We start from the raw sequence: 25,587 nt of genomic DNA on the forward strand, positions 1-25,587 counted from the left end.
AAAAGCGATGACCTCCACCAGTATCTTGCACCCTGTTTGTTAATTATGTTACTACTGAGCATGTTATCTGAACTCTGAAGCATGCTAAATATGTGATGTTTTAAACAGGATTAGAAGCCATATTTGTGTATTTCTGGAAGCTTACTTTAAAAATGATCTCATGTTAGCTACAAAACACTGTGATTCCCACAAGCCTCTAGTCCAATGGATGAGGTTTCTAGTCGCGTGGTAAAACTGGCTGCTTGTCAGGGCAGGGTTCTCGAGTGCAAACGATAATGTCTGCAGCTTCAGAGGGGAGGGGGGCTCAGTGGGAGTTTGGAGATTATGGAGACAGGAGACAAACTCCAGCACCCCAACTGTTCAGCTTCGTTTACTGAAAATGGGTCTTATTTTAAATTTAAAACCCACTTAGAACATTCCAGAAAGAAACACAAGTCAGAATTAGATCAGCCAACAGGTAGATTTACAATCTGGTTTTGTGCCAGTCGTTGGTAATTTGTGGATTTTTCCAATGCCTGGATATCAGCAAGTGGGGAGAAGGCTTTCCCGTGCTGCTGCATAGAGGTGAATGTTGCTGAGTGTTTTGAAGGGCTGAATTTTATTGTTTTTCTTCTGCATCTCAGCTCTTGGGCTTCCTTTGCCGTTGAGAACTGGGTCACACACAGACAGGAACTCATTCCAGGAAAGCTTTCTTTGACGGTCTGGATCAAGCAGGAATGGAGAGCGACTGAAAAAGAGCAGAGGGCTCCTGCTTTCTGTTGTGCCTGAAGTTTTGATTTCTTTTTCGATCCATGATGTACAGATATCAGGAGGAAGGAAGTCCGTGTGTTATTTCTGTGAGTTTTTAGCCAGCTGGCCTGCTGGGGGAGGGGAGGGTGTTGCTGAAGGGGGTGGGGTGATCATGTTGACCTGACAGCTGCTCGTACTGAAAAGTGGCACTGTTACAGGTCTGTTCGGACAACCATTTCCAGAGCGTATTTGGCCCCTTTCATTCCAGTCGTGGACTCCAGGGTGGGGAAGGGAGCGACAAGGATCTCTCCCCAGCGTATTTCTCCCCCACCCCTTTATCTAGTTGTAAAAGGAGCCATACATGAAATTGTAAGTAGGTGAGCATTCTTTGTTACAGTGGTGTGTGAGCAGTGGATAGTACAAGAGAGGTTCTGTTGATAAATTGTTTTAAACATTGGGAGACCTTGTGGAGGTTGGAAAACTCTAGAGTATTGGCAGGAAGCAGTCACTGTTTTGTGTGCCCTGTCAGGTGTAAACACTAAAAGTTTCCTTAAACCATAGTTTGTGTATCTTACCACATGTATATGCTGTTGCAGAAATATAGGAAGTTGGCTTACTTCTGTGTCAGCTGAAGCTTCCTCTACCTGTTCCTATCTTCTAGGTAGTAGAAAATAAAGAAAGTTTTGGCCACGGCGTGTGGCTCTATTTCAAACTGGGCAGAATGTTGCTTTGTCGAAATCGCCACGCAATTCACTGCTGCTCAGTGAAAAGGAGAACACAAAGGAGCATTTTCCAGTCACTGGTGTTTGAAGCTCTCGCCACAGGACACCGGGCTACAAACAACCTTAGTCAGAATGCCTGGCCTATTACACCATCATGGTATTTCAGCTTACTGGCTGCTCGGCAATCAATGTCACATGTTTCACAGGACTACTGTATGACATGCTGAAATCTTAACTCTTTTCAGCTCAGACAGGGCAGTGATCCCATTCCAGCTTGATACACATGATCTAAGTCATCAGTGGAAGCCGATTACTTAATAATTGTTGCAGTTTTGGTGTGAGCTTGTTTCTCATGTTTCCTCTACTGTAACTGTGATAGAATTACTGAATTGGGTTGTAATATGTCTGCCTAAAATATTGAGGTCAGGAAAGGTGTACAAATTTAAGTAGGTGGCATGGTTGTGAATTGTTTTAGTGCACCAGCTGTAAGGTTGGGTTTGATGCCCGTTGCTCTCTGTAAGGAGTTTGTACATTCTCCCCATACTTGTGTGGGTTTCCTTCCACATTCTAAAGATCTGTGGATTAGATTGCATGCGTGCAATATTGGCGCAGGAATCATGGCAACGCTTAGGGCTGCCCCCATCACATCCTCGGACTGTTGGTTGTCGATGCAAACGACACCTTTCACTGTATGTTTGATGTATATGTGATAAATAAAACTAATCTCTACTTCCTTTTCACTAAAGTTCCTTTGGTTTGAGGTGATTGTATAGATGCAGTTTCTTGAGAGCTTTTTGATGGAGTTGAGTGAAACCGTGGGTTGCAAGGCGTATGAGTTAGGGTTGGTAACTTGTAGTTATGTTACACTGGCACTGGAAGTGTGACGACGTTTCAGGGCTGTCCCAGCATCATCCTTACTGATTTGATTTGACACAAAGGGTGACATTATATGTTTTGATGTACTGGTGACAAATAAAGCTAATCTTTAATCTTCAAGATGTTAAAAGGAGGTTTGGAATAGAAGGACAAGTTTCAAAAGATAGAGATGAAAAACAGAATTTGGAATCTAAGATGCTGGGGAACTCAGTAAGTCAGTCAGCATCTATGGAGAACAATAAACAGTCACTGCCATGATGCTATTATGTGTAACATTAACTGTGTCACAGATTATTGAGTTGGAATAGGATAGCACGGCAGTGTAATAATTGGCGCAGTCGATTTACAGCACCAGCAGTCACTGATTGTGGTTTGATTTCTGACATGTTCTGTAAAGAGTTTATATGTTCTCTCCTGTGACTGTGTGGGTTTTCTGAATGCTCCGATATGCTGCCACATTCCAAAGGTGTTTGGGTTAGGGTTAGTGAGTTGTGGGCATGCTATGCTGGTGCCAGAAGCAAGTGAAACATGCAGGCTGCCCCCAGCACATTCTTAGACTGCGTTGGTCGTTGATGCAAAAAACACATTTCATTGAATGTTTTGATGTTTCAAAGTACATGTGATAAATAAAGCTAATCTTTACTTCCTATTCTCTAAAGTCCCTTTGGTTTGGGGTGATTGTATAGATGCAGTTTCTTGAGAGCCTTTTGGTGGTGTTGAGCAAAGCTGAGAGTTGCAAGGGATTGAATGTCAGTGTTTTATATCACTAGGAATGTCCATGGTGCCCTTTTGTACCAAAGGGTAAAAATGATTGCTGTTTGTTATGCTAACGAAGATAACCTTGCACTATATGGCCGATCTTCTGTTATGGATCCTGTGGAATTAGATGACAGATGAGTTGATTCAAGATTGTTTAATGTCAATTCCAATACACAAGTGTAAAGGAGAACGAAATAATTATTGCTCTAGATCTGATGTAGCGCAAAAAATATGATATAACACAATAATAAAGAAAACACAACAAATATAATATATAAGATAGCTTTTATACATGTCCATAAAGTGATGCTAGGCACAGGAGTGTCTGTACATAAGGTACATTTGGGCGCCATGGTAGACGTGACATTATTACAGTTCAGAGTCTTCAATGTTACGTCCTTCCTGTGGAATGCGTGAATTTTCCCTAGGTCCTCTGGTTTCCTCCCACAGTCCAAAGACATCCTGGGTAGATTAATTGGTCATTGTAGATTGTCCTGTGATTCGGTTAGTGTTAAATTGGGATTGCTGGACGGAGTGGCTTGAAGGGCTGGAAGGACAAGGCTTATTCCATTGCTGTATCAGGAAGAGTGATCATGGCATATCATTGACACATGTCATGAAATTTGTTGTTTTATAGCAGCAGTACAGTCCAAGACACAAAAATATACTATCAATTACAAAAGAAATACATTGTGCAAAAGTGGAATTAGGGATATAGTATTCATGAGCTAATCTGTTAATCTGCTAATCATGAGCTCATTCCACGCTCTTACCACCCTCTGAGTGAAGAAGTTCCACCACAGGTTTCCCTTTAAATATTTCACTTTTCACCCTTAATCTATGATTTACAGTTGTAGTCTTGCCTGTTTGCATTTATCCTTTCTCTACCCCTCATTATTTTGTATACCTTGATCAAATTTCCCTTCATTTCCCTATGCTCCAGGAAATAAAGTCCTAACCTATTCAACCTTTCCCTGTAACGCAGGTCCTCAAGTCCTGGAAATACACTCAAGAATTTTCTCTGCACTTCTTCAGTCTTATTGATATCTTTCCTGCAGGTAGGTGACACAGTACTCCCAAGTTTGGCCTCACCGACATCTTGCACAACTTCAATAGCATCCCAACTCCAGAACTCTGATTTATGAAGGCCAATGTGCCAAAAGCTCTGTTTATGACCCTTTGTACTTGTGATGCCACTTATCTTGCCTTTGAAGAGGTGGCTGAGCATGAGAAAGTTTCACCCAGCCTGATTCAGAAACTTGGGATGTGATCAACATACACAAAACGCTGGAGGCACTCAGCAGGTCAGACAGCATCTATGCAAAGGAAAAGAAGTGGACATTTTTGGCCAAGATCCTTCATCATTACTGGAAAGGAAGGGGGAAAGATGCTAGAATAAGAAGTTGGGGGAGGGGAAGGAGGACAAGCTAGAAGGTGATAGATTGGTGGGAAAGATAAAGGGCTGGAGAAGAAGGAATCTGATAGGAGAGAAGAGTGGATTATTAGAGAAAGGAAAGAAGGAGAGGCACCATGGGGAGGTGATAGACTGATGAGGAAAAGAGGTAAGAGGCCAGAGTGGGGAATAGAAGAAGGGGAGGGAAAAGTATTACTGGAAGGAGAAATTGATGTTCATGCCATCAGATTGGAGGCTACGCAGATGGAATATAAGATGCTGCACCTCCACTCTAAGAGTGGTCTTATATTGACAGAAAAGGCAACATGTTGGAATGGGAATAGGATTGGAATTAAAATGGTTGGCCACTGGGGAAATCTGGCATTTTGTGGATGGAGCAATGGTGCTCGACAAAGCGGTCTCCCAATTTACTTCGGATCATTGTTGTTTCTCATGCAAGTGGATAGGTTGCACAGATCCTGATGGGAATGTCTTCATGTATGATATGCATTGCCTTTGCATGGCCTGAGATGCCTTGTTCCAAAAGATGTTCGGTGGTGGTAATGGAAGGTACCACATCATACTTTTCTTTGAATGAAATAGTTTTGAGTTCATCATAAGCTGAAATTTATTTCCTTTTTATAATAATGAGTGGACAATGGGTGTAAGGTTAGACAGGTGAGGCTGCGGAGCTACGACAGTATGGTGAAGCTGTCCTGCTTCACACAGGAACTCTAAAATATTCTATATGGTTGTAGCATGGACCAGGCCCTCATGCCGTGGGTCACCTGTTGCAGCTGCCCAGGAGGGGAGACACCTGAAGCAGTGTGGCGTGGCCTCCATGCTGGGTCGGGGGATCTCCCCTTCCGTTGGTGCTGCTCTCAAGTGTTCACTCAGTGGAAGACAACCTGGATTGTGTTTGTCTGCAGCCGCACTAGCGTGTAATAATTGGACTTGTTCTTGCTGACAACGGCCCATGTGCCATCAATCTATAAGGTGTGATATTCAGGGATTTGGGCTATATTATTGTTTATTTGTGTGACTGTGTTTACTGCTATCATAATTATATGTGTTGTGTGTGTCTTCTGCTGTGTATGACTTGTTGGTACTGTGTTTTGCTTCTTGGCCCCAGAGTAATGCTGTTTCATGTATGGTTGAATGACAAGCTTGATTAGATATGCAAATACAGTGAGTGAATGTGATTATATCTGCTTCCCGGAACTGGGCTGATAAATCATACAGTGAACAAGCCGGCCTTTTGATCCATAATGCATGTAACAACTATTAAGTACCCACCTTTGGTAATTCTATTTTTGCAGCTCTTGGTCCATTGCATTCTGCACCTAACCATGAAAATACTTATCTGAATATTAAAGGATATAATGCTCAGGCTTTCTAATGCCAGACCATTCTTTGAGAATTGTGAGCAGTTTTGGGCCCTTTATCTAAGAAAGTGCTGGGTTTGGAGAGGAGATTCACGAGAATGATCCTAGGAATGAAAGGGTTAATGTATGAGGAGTATTTGAATGCTCTGAGCCTGCACCCACTGGCGTTCAGAGGAATGAGCACAGTATCTCAATGAAACGTACTGAATATTGAAAGGTTGAGATGGAGTGGTCGTGGAGAGGATGTTACCTTATAGTGGGGGAGAGTGCACCAGGACCAGAGTGCACAACCTCAGGATAAAAGCATGTCCCTTTAGATCAGCTGGGGAGGAATTTCTTTAACTAGAGGTGGGGAGTCTGGAATTCATTGCCACGGATGGCTGTGAAGGCCAAGTCACTGGGTATATTTAAAATGGAGATTGATTTGTTTTGATTAGTAAGGGTATACATTAGTAAATCAGCCATGATTGAAGGGTGTAGCAAACTTGATGGACCAAAAGGCCTAATTCTCTTCCTGTGTATTCTTTCATTTTGATAGGGACTCTGCCTCCCCCCTCCCTTTGGGCAGTATATTCCAGATTCCAGCCATCCTCTTTGTGAAAATACTTTATCAAGTTTTCTTTAACCTCTTGCGCCCTTATTGTAAGCCAGTGCCCTCTGGTTTAAGAGACCTCTGGCATATGGATGGGACTCCCAACCCTTACTGTGCCCATAATTAATTTTGTACATCTCAGTTTGATTCCGCCAAAGAAAACAACAAGACCTGTGCTATTTTCTGTTTTGTTGTGTTCTGTTGAGCATTGTGGGTATGGTATGTTGGTGCCCCTTGTGGGCTACCCCCAGCACATCCCATGGTCTATTTCACTGCATGTTTTGATTTACATGTGACAAATAAATCTGAATCTGAAGTCTATCCAGTTTCTTCTTGAAGCTGACACTGTAACGAAACCCAATTTCCCTCGGGATCAATAGAGTATGTCTGTCTGTCTGTAATGTCCTTTTGCACTCTCTCAAGTGTAATCAAAGTTCAAAGTAGATGTATGTCACCATCTATTACCCTGCAGGCATTCACAGTAAATACAAAGAAACACAGTAGAGTCAGTGAAAACACCCACAACAACCAATGTGCAAAAGACAACAGACTGTGCAAATGCAAAAAAGTAATAATAAATAAATAAGCATTAAATATCAAGAACATGAGTTGTAAAGTCCTTAAAAGTGAGTGCATAGGTCGTGGAGTCAGTTCAGTGTTGGGGTGAGTGAAGTTATTCCCTCTGGTTCAGGAGCCTGATGGTTGAGAGGTAATAAATGTTCCTGAACCTTGAGTGTGGTGTCTCCAATACTCTGCCTTCCCAAGTGTTAATCCTGTCCTTCAGAATATTATCCAGTGCTCTCCCTACTAATGATAATAGACTCAGAGGTTTGCACAAGTATTTATTTAGCTTCTTCCACTTTCCTCCTTAAATAAAAGTGCAGTATTTGCTGCCCTCCAGCCACCTGTGGCTAGTAAACGCTTAAAAATCTCTGTCAGTGCTCTTTTGCTTCCTATAAAATCCTGGGGTACAGTATATTTCATCGGTGTGCTGAGTTATCCACCTTAGTTCAGTGGGGTACCACAGTAGCATAGTGATTAATGCGACAATATTACAGCTCAGTGTGTTCTGAAGTTTTGAACTCTGAATTCAATTCTGTTGCCATTTGTAAATAGTTTGTACATTCTCCTCGTGAACCATGTGAGTTTCCTCTGGGTGCTCAGGTTTCCTCCCATAGTCCGAAGACGTACTGGTTAGTCAGTTCATTGTTCATTGTAAATAGTCCTGAGATTAGGCTAGGGTTACATAGTTGGTTTGCTGTGCAGTGTGTCTTTCAGGGCTGGAAGGGTCTGTTCTGCACTGAATTCCTCATTTATTTATATTATAAATAAATAATTAAGACATCTAACATCTATTCCATTTTAATTGCTAACCAGTTCAAAGTAGAATAAATGTGTGGCTTCCCTTCTCAGACATCTGATTCTGTCCATTTATCAGTCATTTCTTTACTATTAAATTAATGTGACTGATTAACCCAGAGCTTTCACAGATTGAGGGTGTGTTATTGTTTAATTGTGTACAGTACTGTAGTAATTTAATGTATTGCACTGTACTGCCACAAAAAAATTTCATGTTATATTTGAGTGATGATAAAGCTGATTCTGATATGGGTCTCTATTGTGGACTGAGAGTGGGAAGGGGGTAGGGAATGGGGAGTCATGGTTGGGAAAAGGGGAAGGGAGAGGGGAGGGAGTGTGAAGCTCCAGAGTGACATTCTGTAATCAATAAGCCAATTGTTTGGAATCAAATGACCTTGCCTGGTGTCTCAGGACTGGGTATGTCTGCACCCATGCCACCCCCCACCCTGGCACTGCTCTGACACCTGTCTCAAAGTGCTCCAGTACTACCTGTATATATGTGCCTAAGACCTTTGCACAGTACTGCGTGTGTGTGAGTTGTGGATAACTTGGGTGACCGGTGGTGTTCCACAGGGATCTGTTCTGGAACTCTGGCTCTTTGTGATTTATATAAATGACTTGGATGGGGAACTGGAAGGGAGGAAATTAGTGAATTTACAGATGATGTGGTGGTTGGTAGAATTGTATAGATGATGGCTGTAAGTTACAATGGGACATTGATAGATGCAGAGCCAGGCTGGTAACTAGGAGATCAAGTTCAGGAAAAGAATGAAGTGGTTCAATTTGGAAGATCAAAACTGAAAGCAGAATACAGAGTTAATGGCAGGATTTTTAGCAGAGTGGAGGTACAGAGAGATCTTGGGGTCCACATCCATAGATCCCTCAAAATGGCTGCGAAGTTAATAGGGTAGTTCAGAATGCTTATGGTCTGTTGGCCTTTATTAGTTGAGGGATTGGGTTCCAGAGCAGTGAGGTAATATTGGAGCTCTTTAAAGCCCTGGTTAGATCACACTTGGAATAGTGTGTTCAGTTTTGGTTGCCTCAGTATTGGAAGGACGTGGAAGCTTTAGGGAGGTGCAGAGGAGTTTTACCAGGATGATGCCTGGATTAGAGAGTGTGTCTTATGAGGAAAGGTTGAGCAAGCTAGGGCTTTTCTCTTAGGAGCGAAGGAGAATGAGAGGTGACCTGATAGAGATGTACCAGATGATAAGAGGGACTTCTTGCCAGAGTGGAAGTGGCTAATATGAAGAGGCATAATGCTAAGGTGATGGGGGAGGGATGTCATAAGTAGTTGGTTTTACTCAGAGAGTAGAGGATGAGTGGAACACCCTGCTAGGGTTGGTAGATGAGGCAGATACATTAGGGATATTTAAGAAGCACATGGATGAAAGAAAAATGGAGGGCTATATGGGAAGGAAGGGTTAGATTGATCTTAGAGTTGATTAAAGGGTTAGCACAGCATTGTGGGCTGAAGTGCCTGTAATGTGCTGTGACGTTCTGTGTTCCTGTGTGCTCTGTAATTGACTAACATGTCAGACTGCACGTTGTGCACGGTGCAAAGATAATCCTACTGCTGTTTTTCTTTTGTTATCAGCTCTAAGTGCAGTAGCTATGACCAGTGCCCTTGTTTACCCAATGCAGTTGCACAGCAACGCTTTTGCTTTGGACGGGTTTGCTGATCGGTTGCTGCTGAACTCTGTGGTGTGTCAGAAGGCGGCTCTTCAGTCACCAACGTGGAAGAGGTTGTTAACAGATACTTCTGAAAGGGGGAAAATAAGTAGTTAAACAGCATCAACAAGCAAAAATCGAAGGAGGTTATGTTTACATAGCTACATCTCCAAAAGTTGGAAAGCATGATGATCCTGCATGCGCTTCAGTGTGAGCCTGAGCATAAGACATAGGAACATACCCTCAGGCCCACAGTGTTGTGTCAAACCAATTCAATTGGTAATCAAGTAATTCAATTGGTAACTGAACTAGTCTCTCCTGCCTACACAATGTTCCTATCTTTCCATTTTCCTCACGTTCATGTGCCTATCTAAACGTCTCTTAAAAGTCCCTAATGTTTCTGCCTCTACTGCCTCCCCAGGCAGCGCATTGCAGGCACCCAGCACTCTCTGTGTGTAAAAAAAAGCACTTGCCCCCTCCCATCTCCTTTGAAATTACTCCCTTCTCTCCTTAAATGCATGCCATCTGGTATTAGATATTTCAACCCCTGGACAAAGATATTGTCTGTCTACTCTGTCTATGCCTCTCATATGAAATTTCCCTTCAGCTTACATCTATGAGATTTCCCTTCAGCTTCTGCCAATCCAGAGAAAGCACCGAAGTTTATCTTGAGCTCTCGTTGTAGCACATATCCTCTAATGCTGGCAACCTCCTGGTAAACCACTACTGCTTCCTCTCCAAAGCTTCGACACGCTTCAAATAATGAGCGACCAGAACTGTTTACAATACTCCAGATGCGCACTACAGGTGTTGAATGGACTTACTTGTCAAGGTCCTGTCAACCCACTCCGGTATTTGAAAGTTGATTTCAGATCCCTGTTGTTTCATTCTGTCCTAGCTGTTGCTTTGTTAATGTTACGTTGTGTTTGTATTGGGGGGTGGTGCGTGCATATGTGGAAGTACTTGTATTAGAACATCTGTATAGTGATGTGTAGAAGTGAGCAGATGTATGTTTGTATGAATGAGTGATTTGTGCAACTGCGCACATTTCACCTCAGGTTCTCAATATTTATTTATTTTTATTTTTGAAATTGCAGAGTTGTCTTCTGCGCATTAGTTGTTTGTCTTGTTATGTGTGATCTTTCATTGAAACTATTGTGCTGTTTTGTATTTGCTGTGAATGCCTGCAAGAAAACTAATCTCGGGGTTCCATATGGTGACATGTACTTCGATAATAAATTTACTTTGAACTTGATCCATCTTTCGATATAGGGGACTTGTATTAACATTCGATAACAAAATACTGGAAACATTCAGTTCAGATGGCATCAATAGAGAGAAATAAACAATTAACATTTCTGGCTGAGACCCTTCATTAACATGGGGAAGAAAGGGGACAGAAGCCAGAATAAGAAGGTGGGAGAGAGAAAGGAGTACAAGCTGGCAGGTGATAGGTGAAGTCGGTGAAGGGAAGGTGCTTCGTGCTTAGGGGAAGAGGAAGTGTAGTGAGAAGCTAGGAGGTGCTGGGGGAAAAGGTAAAGGGCTGTAGAAGGATTAATCTGATAGGAGAGGAGAGTGGATCATGGGAGAAAGAGAACGAGGAGGGGCATCAGAGGGAGGTGATGGGCAGATGAGAAGAGAATGGGTAAGAGAGGAACCGGAATGGGAAATGGAAAAGAAAGAAGGGGAGGAGGAGAAATGACTGGAAGTTAAGTGTTACTCTAAATTTCCAGCATCTGCAGAAGCTCGTGCATTCAAGTTTGGCCGCATATTTGGGACTGGGCTAACCCTCAGTAGTGTGTTTGGGATGTAGGGGTTTTCTGTGGTACTTCTGTGGATAAGGTCTAGCTTTGAGGGCAGATGGTTATTCCTGAGTTATAGGAGAAAGATTTCCCTGCGGTATGTTTTTTTTTCGGAGTGTGGTCCATGAGTGTTGGGTCACAGAAGGAGTGAGCTTCAAAGCTGATGTGCTTAACTTAATTTGTTGACTGAAGTGCAAGCATTTTCAGTGTGATGTGAAACGCTGGCACTTCAGTCAACAAATTATTAAGTTAAAGCACTTTAACTTTGAAGTGTGATGGGAAGCATGAGAAATATTGTGGTGTGTTTTACCTTTGAGTTCATTTCAGGCAGAATTTGGCAAAAAGTGGTCAGCTCACAATATGAAACTGAGATCCAAGCAACAATTTAAAAATGCCTTATAGTTGCAAATAGAACTTATTTACTGCCTATTATGCTGCTGGCGATTAGGGCAGCGATGAAGGTCCTCCATCTCTGTCTGTCCTTGGCAATCTTCTCTACTGTGACTCAGGTATCTTTCAGTATCATCATTTCTGCCTGTACAGTATGGCATTAGGTTATCTTTGGTTTCCCACGTTTTTCAGCCCTTCAGGGGTCCAATGTAGTGTCTTGATATTAGAGTTGGCCTCTCTTCTCATAGATGTGCCCAATCCATCTTCAACATTTTCTCATTATGATTCTGGCCATGTTCAGTTGATCATACTGAAGGAGTAGGGTGTGGTTGAAGATCTTTCTTGGCCAGAAAATATGGAGAATCTTCCGGAGGCACATGGTATGGGATGATGAGCGCTTGACGAGGTTGCTCTCAAAGCAAAGTTATTATCAAAGTGCATATATGTTACCATATACAACCCTGAGATTCATTTTCTTGTGGGCATACTCAATAAATCTATAGAATAATAAACATAACAGTATCAATGAAAGACTGTCCAACCTCAGCGTTCAGCCTTAATATAGAAGACCACTGTAAAGCCCTGGTAAAGATTTTACTGTTAATGTCGTAGAGTATTTCATGTAGTGGTTTTCTGTAGAAACAGTGTATTCTGCTGGTAGTGCTGGGTTATTATTAAAGATAAGGGATGCTTAGGAATGTTGTGTCATCCAAACAGGATGGTGGAACTTGGAGAAGGTTTGAGAGAACACTGGGAGAGAGGTTTTGTGAGGGACACTGAGGTGGGTTGAGGTCTTTATTCAGCAGGAATTGCAGGGAGAGAGAAGAAGCTGGAGAGAACCAGTCGTAGGATTTGATCTGGCGGGAATGTGTGATTCGATGGAGCCCAAGAGGGGATTTCTACCAGGGTTCGGTGAATAGGAGTTGGCGCCCTGAGAACATCGGACTCAATGGCTTTTAGAAGATTTGAGCTCCATCCTGTGCACATTTGACTGTTTAATTATGATGGGCCATTTTGTTTTTTTTCTTTCTTTCCTTTAATAACTGTTTGGTTAAGCTAACAGTCATAAATACTTTCTTTATAATTGTATGCAGTGTACTGTCTGTTACTTCTTACCGCTGGGCGATTGCATGGGAGCAGTAAGTTACACAGTATTCACACAAATCTAGGTTCGGGTGGGTGAGACATCACAATCTCACAGGACCCAAGTCATATCTACCCTAGATATATGGAGCCTGAGAAAGGTGGTTTTCTCACCGCTGATTCCCATGGCTGTTAGCGAAGGGCTAATGAGTCACATCTCTAAAGACCCCCAGTAAAAAGGGGTTTCACTACAAACTGCACAAATAAAAAAAGAAAGAAATATACTAAAAACAAATAAGCAATAAATATTGAGAGTGTGTAATCAAGAGTCCTTTGGTTTGGGAACATTTCAATGACGAGGTTAAGTGAAGTTGTGCCAGCATTCTAACCTGTGCAAGAGTGTTCAAATTGTTACAGAAGCAACAATAAAGTTGCAAGTTAATAAATACAGGGATCCATTGTGACTTTTGAACAGAAGTCTTATTAGATTTATACTGCTAAACATTTGTTCAAGGAAATCATATATCATTCACTAATAGCTGTGCTTATTAAGCAATTAAAGTTGTAAATGATAATTATCATGCTGTTGTGATGGTACCATGTTGGATGTGCAAATCTTTTGAGTCTGTTCCAATTGAACTGAGAAATACTAGAACGAAATCCTGTTACATGTTTTTCCATTCAAGCAGTAATCTTACAGATTGCTGCCCCTGCAAACTTACCTGGGCAATATTGTGAGCCTATTCTTACATAAGCCCAGTTAATTAGTGTGGGACGGGGCTCCAATTTAACCAGACTAAGTTGTTCATTACTCTGGTGGAAAAAGACACAAATTAGCAGCTGAGAGGTTGGATAAACTTGGATTATTTTCTTGGGAGCAGCAGGGGCTGAGGGGAGACCTGAAGATGGTTTATTAAGATTATGAGAGGCATAGATAGAGCAGACAGACAGTGTCTTTTTCCCAGGTTTGAAATGACCAATACCATTTTGGGTGAGAAGGGGTAATTTCAAAAGACGTGTCAGCGGCTTAGTTTTTTTTTACCTAGAGAGTGGTGGGTGCCTGAAATGTTTTGCCTAGGGTGGTGGTAGAGGCTGATATATTAGGCACTTTCAAGAGATGTTTAGTTAGGCACATGAATGTGAGGAAAATGGAAGGATATGGGCATTGTGTAGGCAGCAGAGATTAATTTAGTTGGCCATTTGATTACTAATTTAATTGGTTTGGCGTAACATTGTGGGCCGAAGGACCTGTTCTTGTGCTGTGCTGTTCTATGGTGTATAATAGAAAAGGTGCTTAGAATTGTGTGTTTTCCTCCTACACTTCCTGTTAGGTTCCTCTCAGCATCAATACACGCATACAACAGTTTCAACTGATAAAATGTCTCAAAAACATTACAGAAATGATCTAGGAAGGCGAAAGCAATGTTAGCATTCATTTCAAGAGGATGAAGAGTCTCGGCCTGAAATGTTGACTCTTTACTCTTCTCCATAGATTCTGTCTGACCTGCTGAGTTCCTCCAGCATTTGCAGACTCTTGTATTTATGATGTAATGCTGAGGCTTATAATAAGGCATTGTTAAGACTGCATTTGGAGTGCTGTGAGCACTTTTGGGTCCCTTATTTAAGAAAAGATGTGTTGGCAATGGAGAGGGTCCAGAAGTCATTCACGAGAGTGATCCCAGAAACGTATGAGGGGTGTTTGATGGCTCTGGGCAAGTATTTTCTGGAGTTTAGAAGAATGAGTGGGGATTTAATTGAAACCTATTGAATATTGAAAGACCTGGATAGAGTGGATTTGGAGAGGACGTTTCCTGTAGCAGGGGAGTCTTGGACCAGAGGGCACAGCCTCAGAATAAAAGAATGTCCCATTAGAACAGAGATGAGGAAGAATTTCCGTAGCCTGAGGATGGTGCATCTGTGGAATTCACAGGTGACTGTGGAAGCCAAGTCATTGGGTATACTTAAATTGGAGGTTGATAGGTTATTGATTAGTCAGAGCATCAGATGTTTTTGGGAGCCAGGAGAATGGGGTTGAGAATGATAATAGATCAGCCATGATGGAATTGCAGAGCAGATGTGATGGGCCAAATGGCATAATTCTGATCCTATGTCTTATGGTCTTAAGACAAATTTGATACTAAGCCCCAGAAAGAGATATTAGTATAGGTGATTATAAGAATCAAAGAGGGAGGTCTGATGGTGTTGATTGGAAATAGCAGTGGTTATGGTAGAGGTATTTTGGAGCTTAGAATGCAGAAAGCAGAAAGAACTGCTGTGATGATGGAGCGATCAAACTGAAATTATCACCAGAGATGCAAAGCACTGCAGATTACTGGAATCTGAAGCAATGAATGAGATGATGGAGGAACTCAGTGAGTCAGGCAGCTTCTCGGAAGGGAAATGGACAGTTGACATTCTACCACAGTTTTTTTTATGATTGCTCTTCTGTCTAGTTGGCCTAAGTATTGCACTTGCATTGAAACATTTTGCCTTTGATTTTTTTTTTGTAGTCATTGCAATCATCTCTGCAGTGCAATGTCAAATAACAGAAGTATTGTCAGTAAAAATGTTTCTTGGGCTCCAGATTCATCAGTACACAAAAGTCTGGTAGTTATTTGAAATAAATCCCGAAAGTGCCAGTGGTATGGTAGCATAGTGGGTTAGTGTAATGCTATTTCAGCACCAGCATCTGGGTTCCATTCTGCTGCAGTCTGTAAGGTGTTTGACCATGCTCGCTATGACTGTGAGCATTTCCACTGGGTGCTCCAGTTTCCTTCCACATTCTAAAACCTTACAGATTATTATGTTAATCAGTCACATGGGGCTGCAATTGGGCAGCTTAGGCTCATAAGGCCTGTTACTGTGCTATATCTCTAAATATTGTTGCAGTGCAAGTCAGAGGGTGGTTAAGAGTGCCCATGGTGTGTAGGCTTTCATTACTCAGGGGATTGAGTTCAAGAGCAGTGAGGTAATGTTGCAGCTCTATAAAACCTGGGTTAGACCACACTTGGTGTACTGTACTTAAGTTCTGGTCATCTCATTACAGGATGGGTGTGGAAGCTTTAGAGAGGGTGAAGAGGAGGTTTACCAGGATGCTGCCTGGATTAGAGAGCATGTCTTATGAGGGTAGGCTGAGTGACTAGGATTTTTCATTTTGGAGAGATGGTGAATAAGAAGTGACTTAATAGACCTGTTCAAGGTGATACGAGGCACAAATAGAATGGATAACCAGAAGCTTTTTCCCAGGACAGAAATGGAAAATACAAGGGGGCATAACATTAAGGTGGTTGGTGGAATGTATAGGGGGAGTGGCAGAAGTGTTTTTTTTAACGCCCTTCCAGGAGTGGTGGTAGAGGACATTTAAGAAACTCTTAGATATTAGGGACATTTAATAACACTTAGATATTAGGGACATTTAAGAAACTCTTAGATGGGCACATGGATGCTAGAAAATGGAGGGCTATGTAGGAGGGAAGGATTAGATTGATCTTAGAATGGGTTAAAAGGTCGGTACAACGTCATGAGTCGCAGGACACATTCTGTGCTGAACTATTCTATGTTCTAAAATTAAAAAAATTTAAAAACGTGAATGTGACTCTGAAGAGCAATGTTAAGCATTCCCACGGAAGCAGAAGTAGTTGTTGTTTCAGGTCGAGGACCCTCTGAGAATTGGGAAAGAGAAAACAAGTTAGTGATTAGTCGTCGAAAGGGAATGAAGGCATGGATATCCGAAAGGGACTGTCTCTGATTGGACAGAGGCCAGCATTGCTCTGGTGATAAACTGTTGATGAAGCAATTTGGTTGATGTATTAATGAAGGCAGCATTCAAGATTGAGAAAACAAGCAAAAAATTATGTAAACACAAGCAATTCTTGGATGTTAGAAATCTTGAGCAGCACACACAAAAATGCTGGAGGAGCTCAGCATTTACAAAGTAATGCAGAAGCAGAATTACAGGTCCGAATTGTTGTTGAGATCTGAAATGTAAAGGAGCATTGCCCAGCAGGTCAGTAGAGAGGGAAAATGATTTAATATTACTGTGGTATTTTATTTTTGTTGACATATAGCGAGGAATAGGACCTTATGGCCCATCAAGTCATGCCGCCCAGTAACCCCCCGATTTTAATCCTCACCTAGTCCAGGGAAAATTTACAATGACCAATTAACCTCCCAACTGGTACATCTTTGGATTGTGGGAGGAAATCTGAGCACCCGGAGGAAACCTAAGTGGTCACAGGGAGAATGTGAAAACGCCTTACAGGTAGCAGCAGGAATTTAACCAAGGTCGCTGATAAAGCATTGTGCTAACCACTATGCTATAGTGTTCGCCCCATAACTTACAGCAGATAGAAAAAACATGTTATATGAGACTGTTAAATATTGTCCACTCGACTTATGCTTCAATCATCATATACACACTCTAGTCACCTCTGATTCTTCTTTGCTCCAAAGAAAAAAGCCATAGTTTCCTCAACCTATCCTCAACCGTTGATGTTAGAGGTAGATATTAAAGGAATCAATGATAGATTTTAGAAATACTGTTGAGGTGGAACATCAGTGATCTTGATGAATGGTATGGCTGGCTGAAAGGGCAAGATGATTACGTGTTCCTAATGTGGAGAATTGCTGGTTACAGTGTGGAAGAAGATAAGAAGATAAATTGGACCATTGAATCAGTAACAGTTCTATGGAAGTGCAGTCCAACTCATCCTTTCCCTGTAGCCCTGCAGATTCTTTCTTTCAGCTAATCATTTCCTTTCTGAAGGCAATTGACAGTGTTAAGCATGGAATTCCACAGATGCTAGAAATCTTGAGCAACATGGACAAAATGTTGGAGGAACTCAGCAGGTCAGGCACCATCTACGGAGGGGAATAAATAGTCGTCATTTTGGGGAGATCTTCCATTAGAACAATTCACTGTGCTTCCTGCTGCTCCCAAGTGTTTTGCTGATTGTTGTGGGCATACTCTGTTGGTGCCAGAATGTGCGGCGATACTTGCAAGCTGCCCCCAGCTCATCCTGATGGCGTGTCTCAGCCCAAAACAGCTACTCTTTTCCATAGATGCTGCTTGTCCTGCTGAGTTCCTCCAGCGTTGTGGGTGTTTCCTGAGGTTGTGTTTGTTGTTGACACAAACAATGCACTTCATTGTAGGTTTCAATGTATATGTGGTAAATAAATCTGAGTCTGAATTTTGCAGTGTCTTACAGATCCTAACTAGCAGTATCTGTAAAAAAAAATTTCTCATGTTAAACTAATTTTGTCTTTATCAATCATCTATCCTGTACTTCACTCTGTCAAAGTGCAAGTGGTTTCTTCTACATCAATTAGTCATAGAAAGCTACAGCACAAAAACAGGCCCTTAGGCCCATCCAGTCCACATCAAACCATTTAAACTGCCTACTCCCATCAACCTGCACCCGGACCATAGCCTTCCATACCCCTACCAACCATGTACCTATTCCAAACTTCTCTTGAACGTTGAAATCAAAAACGTATTCACCACTTGCGGTGGCAGCTCATTCCACACTCTCACCACTTTTTGAGTGACGAAGTTTCTTCTCATGTTCCCCTTAAATATTTCACCGTCCTCCCTTGACACGTGTCTCACCCAACCTCAGTGGACGAAGGGTCTCGGCCCGAAACGTCGGCAGTGCTTCTCCTGGCCTGCTGTGTTCCACCAGCATTTTGTGTGTGTTGTTTGAATTTCCAGCATCTGCAGATTTCCTCGTGTTTGCTCAGTGGAAAAAGCCTGCTTGCATTTACCTTATCTATACGCCTCATAATTTTGTATACTCCATTAAATCTCGCCTTAATCTTTTACGTTCTAGGAAATAAAGTTCTAACCTATTCAATCTATCCTTGTAACTCAAGTCCTTCAGTTCTGGCAACATCCTTGTAAATTTTCTCTGCATCTTTCTTGTAGGTAGGTGACAAAAAATGCACACAGTACTCCAAATTAGGCCTTGCCAACGCCTTATATAACTTCAGCATAACATGTCAACTCCTATATGCAATAATTTGATCTATGAAGGCCAGTGTGCCAAAAGTTTTCTTTACGAACCTATCTACCTGAGACACCACTTTCAATGAACTATGGACCTGAAATCTCAGATCCTTTTGTTCTACCACACTCCTAGGTGCCCTATTGCTTACTGTGTAAGACCTACCATGGTTGCTCTTTCCAAAGTATAGCACCTCACACTTGTCTGCGTTAAATTCTTTCTGCCATTTTTCAGCCCATTTTTCCAGCTGGTACAGATTCCTGTGCAACGTCTGATGGTCTTCCTCGCTGTGCACTAGTCTCCCAGTCTTGGTGTCATCTGCAAATTTGCTGATCCAGTTAACCACGTTATTACCCAGATCATTGATATAGTTGACAAGGAATAATGGACTCAGCACTGATCTCTGTGGTACACCACTAGTCACAAGCCTCCTGTCAGAGAGGTAACCATCTCCTACCGTTCTCTGGAGTCTCCCACAAAGCCAGTATCTAATCTATTTCACTACCTCATTTTGAATGCTAAGTGACTGAACTTTCTTATCAATTCTATGCCTTCTGTACCTTTACCAGACCTTGTATTCTCCTCTCTTTCTATTTGAACATCCACAGATGAACTGCATGGTAGGTATCAGTGAACCCAGTGACATACAGGTAACAGTGGCTCAAAGTTTTACAACTGTGCACTCTCCCATGTCTCCCTCTGTATGAACTTCAAAAATCCATTAAAAAAGGTTAACCCATTGATTTAATGAATAAGATATATCTTGGGGCTGTGGTGTGATTTACTTTCAGGTTTTGGCCAGGCGATGCTGACTTTTTAAAAGCTGTTTCTCTTTATGTGTTAAATAGAAGAGGTTCACTAGAAATTCAGAGTAACACACACAAAATGCCAGAGGAACTCAAAATGCCAGAGGAACTCAACAAGTCTGCAGCATCTATGGAGGGAAACAAGTAGTCAATGTTTTGGGCCAAGACCTTTCTTCAGGACTGGAGAGGAAAGGGGAAGAAGCTAGAATAAGAAGGTGGGAGAGGGGAAAGTACACACACTGGCAGGTTGATAAAGGAGACCAGGTGAGGGAGGAAGGTGGTTGGGGGAGGAAGGGGACGAAGTAAGAATCTGGGAGGTGATAGGTAAAAAAAGGTAAAGGGCTGAAGAAGATGGAATCTGATAAGAGAGGAGAGTGGACTATGAATGTTTTGCACAGATATCTTGTTTTGCACATGAAGAAGGTTTTGAAGTACCTTCTGCCCTCTTTTGCAGTTGTGATGAAGGGTCTCAGTCTTGAAATGGTGACTTGTTTATTCCCCTCCATAAATGCTGCCCAACCTGCTGGGTTCCTTCAGTATTTTATGTGTGTTTCTCTGTGTTATTGTCAGCATAGTTATTGTATTCTTAGTATTGGGAAGGGTCTATTTAGTAACACAGTCAATCCAAATTGTGACTAATCTGTCAAAATTAGTCATACACTAAGATTTATCAAAAAGAAAGTTTTTCAATTTACCAAACAGCCTGTAAGCTGAAAAATCTCCAATGCTACCCTATAATTTTTGATTTTGGTTGATGCTGTGTTTGATTAGCAATGTAATTATTTGGCACAAATTAACACTGTGAAACTGTAATGGACTCTTGATACCCCAGTTCAGCAGTGCATGACAGACAGTTCCAGATCATTGCAGGCTGTTTTAGATAATCTTTTCAATATGTTTTTGTTTTCTCTTCAGAGCTCTGAGGAAGCACTTGTAAATCGTAACCAAAAGAGTTCTAGTGAGACACTGGGAGCGCTAGATAAACCATGTTTATCCGAATGGACCACTTTGGTAGGGGAAGCCACAAATTGTGAATGAGCAATATGTGTCAAAAGAGTGAAAGTTATTTTGCTGTTTGCATGCTTGTTGTCACGTTGTCTGAAGTGCGGTTGACCAGTCAAGTTGTGGCATGTTTTGTGCAATGCTTTTAGTTGTTGTTACTTCTCTTTTTATTCTTAGAGCTTTTATGATATATAAACCCTTTGGCTGAACTGTGGTTTTGTGATTTTTTTCAAGAACCTCCCTGCCCTCTCAGGCTGTGCCTTTGCTTGGTTCTGTTGGATTCTGATGTTTTTGATCCAAGGTTTTTTCGGAAGTCAGGAAAGAGGCACAAAACTTGTTGCTTCATGATCGTTGTAAGTGCTGATAGAACAGTGAGAGTGGGAAATGTATTGCTGCAAATGTTTAGAAGCTGAGAACAGAAAGACTAATGAAGCTGGACCAGTGTGGTTGATACTACTTATACTCCATAGATAAGAACCATTGCTTTTAAATTTGTAGGTAAGAGTTACCTAATCAGATAGCCCTTAATGCAGCACTAGAGAAGTTTCCAGAGCTTTTCATAATAACGCAAAGAACTGTAACCACTGCATGACACAATGAACAATTGCAGATGCATATTGTGGCCACTAGGAAACATTATAGATATTTACATGTTTATAAGTAGTTTGATGAAATACAAGCAGGAAATTAATTGTTGGGTTGCAAAGATAATGACAATTAGACAGCCTAACCCAACAGTTCCTGTCTACGCTGAGCAGTGACACCTCTGCAGTGTGCCTCTGGGTTGGAATGTAGTGAACTGTTCAAGCAACATTAAATAGGAGCAGAACAACAGTTTCCATCTTTTGTTGATCTTCAGTTCATTTGTTGTTGCAATCGCCAGATTTTTGCCTATTGCAGGGTTTCCCAACTGGGGTCCATGGACCCCTCGGTTAATGCTATGGGTCCATGCATAAAAACAGTTAGGAACCCCTGGCCTATTGCCATAACTTTTTGTTGTCAAATTTTGCACAGACAGGGAGTCCCCATGCTTCTAGGATTCTTGTTCAAGTTTAACATCTCTTCCTTAGCCACTGGGCTCTCAAGCCTTTGAACCCTTCCTACTCTACCCCAAACTCCAACCCTGGAAAACACTCATCTGGCTTAGAGTCACAGAGTCAGGTTCAAATTCATATACACTCAGTGGCCACTTTATTAGGTACACATGTGCACCTGCTCATTAATGAAAATATGCAATCAGCCAATCATGTGGCAACAACTCAATGCATAAAAACATGCAGAGATGGTTAAGAGGTTCAGTTGTTGTTCACACCAAACAGCAAAGTGGGAAGAAATGTGATTTAAATGATTTTGATCCTGGATTGATTGATGATGTCAGATGGATTGGTTTGAGTTTCTTAGAAACTGCTGATCTCCTGGGATTTTCATGCAAAATAGAATCTGGAGTTTACAGAGAATGTTGTGAAAAATATCCCCAAAAATCCAGCGTGTGGCAGTTCTGTGGGAGGAAAGACCTTATTAATGAGAGAAGTCAGAGGAGAGTGATCAGTCTGGTTCAAGGTGAAAGGAAAGGGAGCAGTAAATCAAATAACCATGTGTTACAACAGTGGTGTGCAGAAGAGCATCTCTGAATGCACAACATATCAAACCTTGAAGTGGATGGGCTACAGCAGCAGAAGGCCACACTGGGTACTAATAAAGTCCTGTATCTAATAAAGTGGCCACTGAGTGTATTTATCACATGTATAAGAGTCAGATTCAGATTATCACAGGGTTCTGTGAGATGCGTCCTTTATGTCACACAGGATGGAAACAAGCCCTTCGGCCTGTTGTGTTGCCCATTGAGCTAATCTCATCTGCCCATATTTGGTCCATCGCCCTCTAAACTTCTCCTATTCATGTACTTATTTTTCCTATCTGATCTTAGTGTACACAGAAATGGTTCTGATTTGGCCATCTTAATAGTGACTAAAATTTAAGTACAATTGGAGTCATGGTAGTGTTGTGGTTAGTGCAACTCAGGGCATTCCAGAGTTTAGAGTTAATTTCTGGCGCTATCTGTAAGAAGCTTGTACGTTCTCCTTGTGACCATATGTGCTTCTTTCGGGTGATCCGTTTTCTTTCTAGAGTTGAAAGATGAGCCAGTTCAAAGCTTAATTGATCAAAGTAAATTAGCCTGCGATTAGGCTAGGGTTAAATTGCTGGGTGGTGCACCCATTGGACTGGAAGGGCCTTTTCCATGCTAAATCTCTAAATAAGTAAATAAACTTGTAGGTTATCACTTTTGGGGTGCCTAAGGGTGACTCAAGTAGCAGCAATGGATATGATTAAATATTCTTGTTACAGCGTGATACAGCTAAAAAGCACAACAGCTTCCAAGGTCAGTACGGTCAGCAAAGATGTTTTAATGTGTTTAAATAAACTATCGCTGCTTAAAACAGTTAGAAACAACACTGATTGTGGACGGAAGGGTCCATATAGGATTCCACAGAGAAAGCGTGGAATCGGAGATACAAGTGCATTTAAGGAAATGGGGTTTTAAACTTCCAATACCGACTATCTTGATGGCAAACATGCAGTTTCTGGTGAACAAAATCGATGATCTCAAAGCTAGGGTGCTGAATCAGAGGGACATTAGGACCACGTGTTTCCTTTATTTCACAGTATCCTGGTTAACCCCTTCTGTACTGGATGCAGCGATTCAGGTTGACGGGTTTACACCATCAGGATAGATCTGTAGAGTCTCTCAAAAGCAGAGGTGGAGGAGTATGCCTCATGATCAACTCTACTTGGTGCACAAATATATCAGTGCTGTCTCAACTCTGCTCACCAGAACTGGAATATCTAGCAGTTAAGTACTGTCCTTTTTACCTACCACGAGAGTTCTCCAGGGTAATTTTTAGTAGCAGTATACATTCCACCTCAGGCCAATGTCAATCAGGCGTTAGATGATCTGAGCAATGGGATCAACATGCACGAAACAGCACATCCTAACGCCTTCACCATAGTTTTGGGACATTTTAACCAGGCCAGTCTGAAAAACTCACTGAGCAATTACCATCAACAGGTCACTTGCAATACCAGAGGAATTAACACACCAGACCATTGCTACACCACCATCAAGAATGCCTTCTGTGCTATTCCACGCCCTCACTTCGGGAAGTTTGATCACCTGACTGTACTTCTACTCCCTGAGTATAGGCAGAGACTGAAGACTGCAGCACCAATAGTGAGGACCAAGAAGGTATGGACAAGGGAAGCACAGGAGTACCTACAGGACTGCTTTGAATCAGTAGACTGGACTGTATTCAGGGATTCATCTTTGAACCTGGATGAGTATGCTGCAGTTGTTACTGACTTTGTTAAAACCTGTGTGGATGAGTGTGTGCCTACAAAGACTTACCGTACATTCCCAAACCAAAAGCTATGGATGAACCAGGAGGTACGTTGTCTGCTGAAGACTAGATCTGTGGCGTTCAAGTCTGGCAATCCAAGCCTGTACCAGAAAGCCAGGTATAATTTGCGGAGGGTTATTTCAAGGGCAAAGAGACAATTTCGAACGAGGTTGGAGGAGACATCAGATGCACGGCAACTCTGGCAGGGTCTGCAAGACATTTCTTCCTACAAAGCAAAACCCAGTAACATGAATGGTAGCGATGCTTCACTACCTGATGAACTCAACACTACTTTAAAAGGGAGAATACAACTACAGCTGTGAAGATCCCTGCTGCACCTGATGACCCTGTGATCTCTGCTCAGAGGCTGATGTTTTAAAGAGAGTGAACCCTTACAAGGCGGAAGGTCCCAATGAAGTATTTGGTAAGGCTCTGAAAACCTGTGCCAACCAACTGGCAGGAGTATTCAAGGACATTTTCAACCTCTCACTGCTATGGGCAGAAATTCCCACTTGCTTCAAAAAGGCAACAATTATACCAGTGCCTAAGAAGAATAATGTGAGCTGCCTTAATAACTATTGCCCGGTAGCACTCACATCTACGGTGATGAAATACTTTGAGTGGTTGGTCATGACTAGAATGAACTGCCTCATCAAGGACCTGGACCCATTGCAATTTGCCTATCGCCACAATAGGTCAACGGCAGATACAATCTCAATGGCTCTTCACACGGCTTTAGACCACCCGGACAACACAAGCACCTATGTCAGGATGCTGTTCATTGACTATAGCTCAGCATTTAATACTATCATTCCTACAATCCTGATTGAGAAGTTGCAGAGCTTGGGTCTTAGTACCTCTGTCTGCAATTGGATCCTTGACTTCCTAACCAGAAGACCAGAGTCTGTGTGGATTGGTGATAACATCTCTTCCCTGCTGACAATCAACACTGGTTCACCTCAGGGGTGTGTGCTTATCCCACCGCTCTCTCTCTCTGTACCCACGACTGTGTGGCTAGGCATAGCTCAAATACCATCTCTCAGTTTGCTGACGATACAGCCATTGTTGATAGAATCTCAGGTGGTGACGAGAGGGCTTACAGGAGTGAGGTATGCCAGCTAGTGGAGTGCCAACTTGGCACTCAATGTCAGTAAGACAAAAGAGCTGATTGTGGATTTCAGGAGAAGGGTAAGATGAAGAAACACATACCAATCCTCATAGAGGGATTAGAAGTGGAGAGAGTGAGCAGCTTCAAGTTCTTGGGTGTCAAGATCTCTGAGGATTTAACCTGGTCCCAGCATATTGATGCAGTTATAAAGAAGGCAAGATAGCAGATATACTTCATTAGGAGTTTGAAGAGATTTGGTGTATCAACAAATGCACTCACAAGCTTCTGTAGATGTACTGTGGAGAGCATTCTGACAGGCTGCATCACGGTCTGGTATGGAGGGGCTACTGCACAGGACCAAAAGAAGCTGCAGACGGTTGTAAATTTAGCCAGCTCCATCTTGGACACTAGCCTACAAAGTACCCAGGACATCTTCAAGGAGCAGTGTCTCAGAAAGGCAGCGTCCATTATTAAGGACCTCCAGCACCCAGGGCATGCCCTTTTCTCACTGTTACC

The 25,587-nt window shown here is 42.1% G+C and overlaps 1 protein-coding gene across 7 annotated transcripts in view; it reads left to right on the forward strand.

Moving 5' to 3' along the window:
* Positions 1-25,587, forward strand: part of hipk3a (homeodomain interacting protein kinase 3a) — a 238,865-nt gene that overhangs the window by 1,567 nt on the left and 211,711 nt on the right. The window contains exons 2-4 of one of the 7 annotated variants that reach the window (XM_073049871.1): positions 624-836; positions 4,072-4,144; positions 20,482-20,577. The exons of 1 other annotated variant lie outside the window; for it this stretch is intronic. In XM_073049871.1, the coding sequence (XP_072905972.1) occupies positions 20,553-20,577 (25 nt within the window). In that variant the 5' untranslated portion in view covers positions 624-836; positions 4,072-4,144; positions 20,482-20,552. Of the gene's footprint in view, positions 1-623; positions 837-4,071; positions 4,145-19,329; positions 19,381-20,481; positions 20,578-25,587 lie in introns of all 7 variants that reach the window. 5 more of the 7 variants (XM_073049872.1, XM_073049870.1, XM_073049873.1 and 2 more) reach the window with 5 other exon arrangements.

The sequence above is a fragment of the Hemitrygon akajei genome, chromosome 6 (assembly GCF_048418815.1).
Source record: "Hemitrygon akajei chromosome 6, sHemAka1.3, whole genome shotgun sequence".
In the NCBI taxonomy this organism is placed as follows: domain Eukaryota; kingdom Metazoa; phylum Chordata; class Chondrichthyes; order Myliobatiformes; family Dasyatidae; genus Hemitrygon; species Hemitrygon akajei.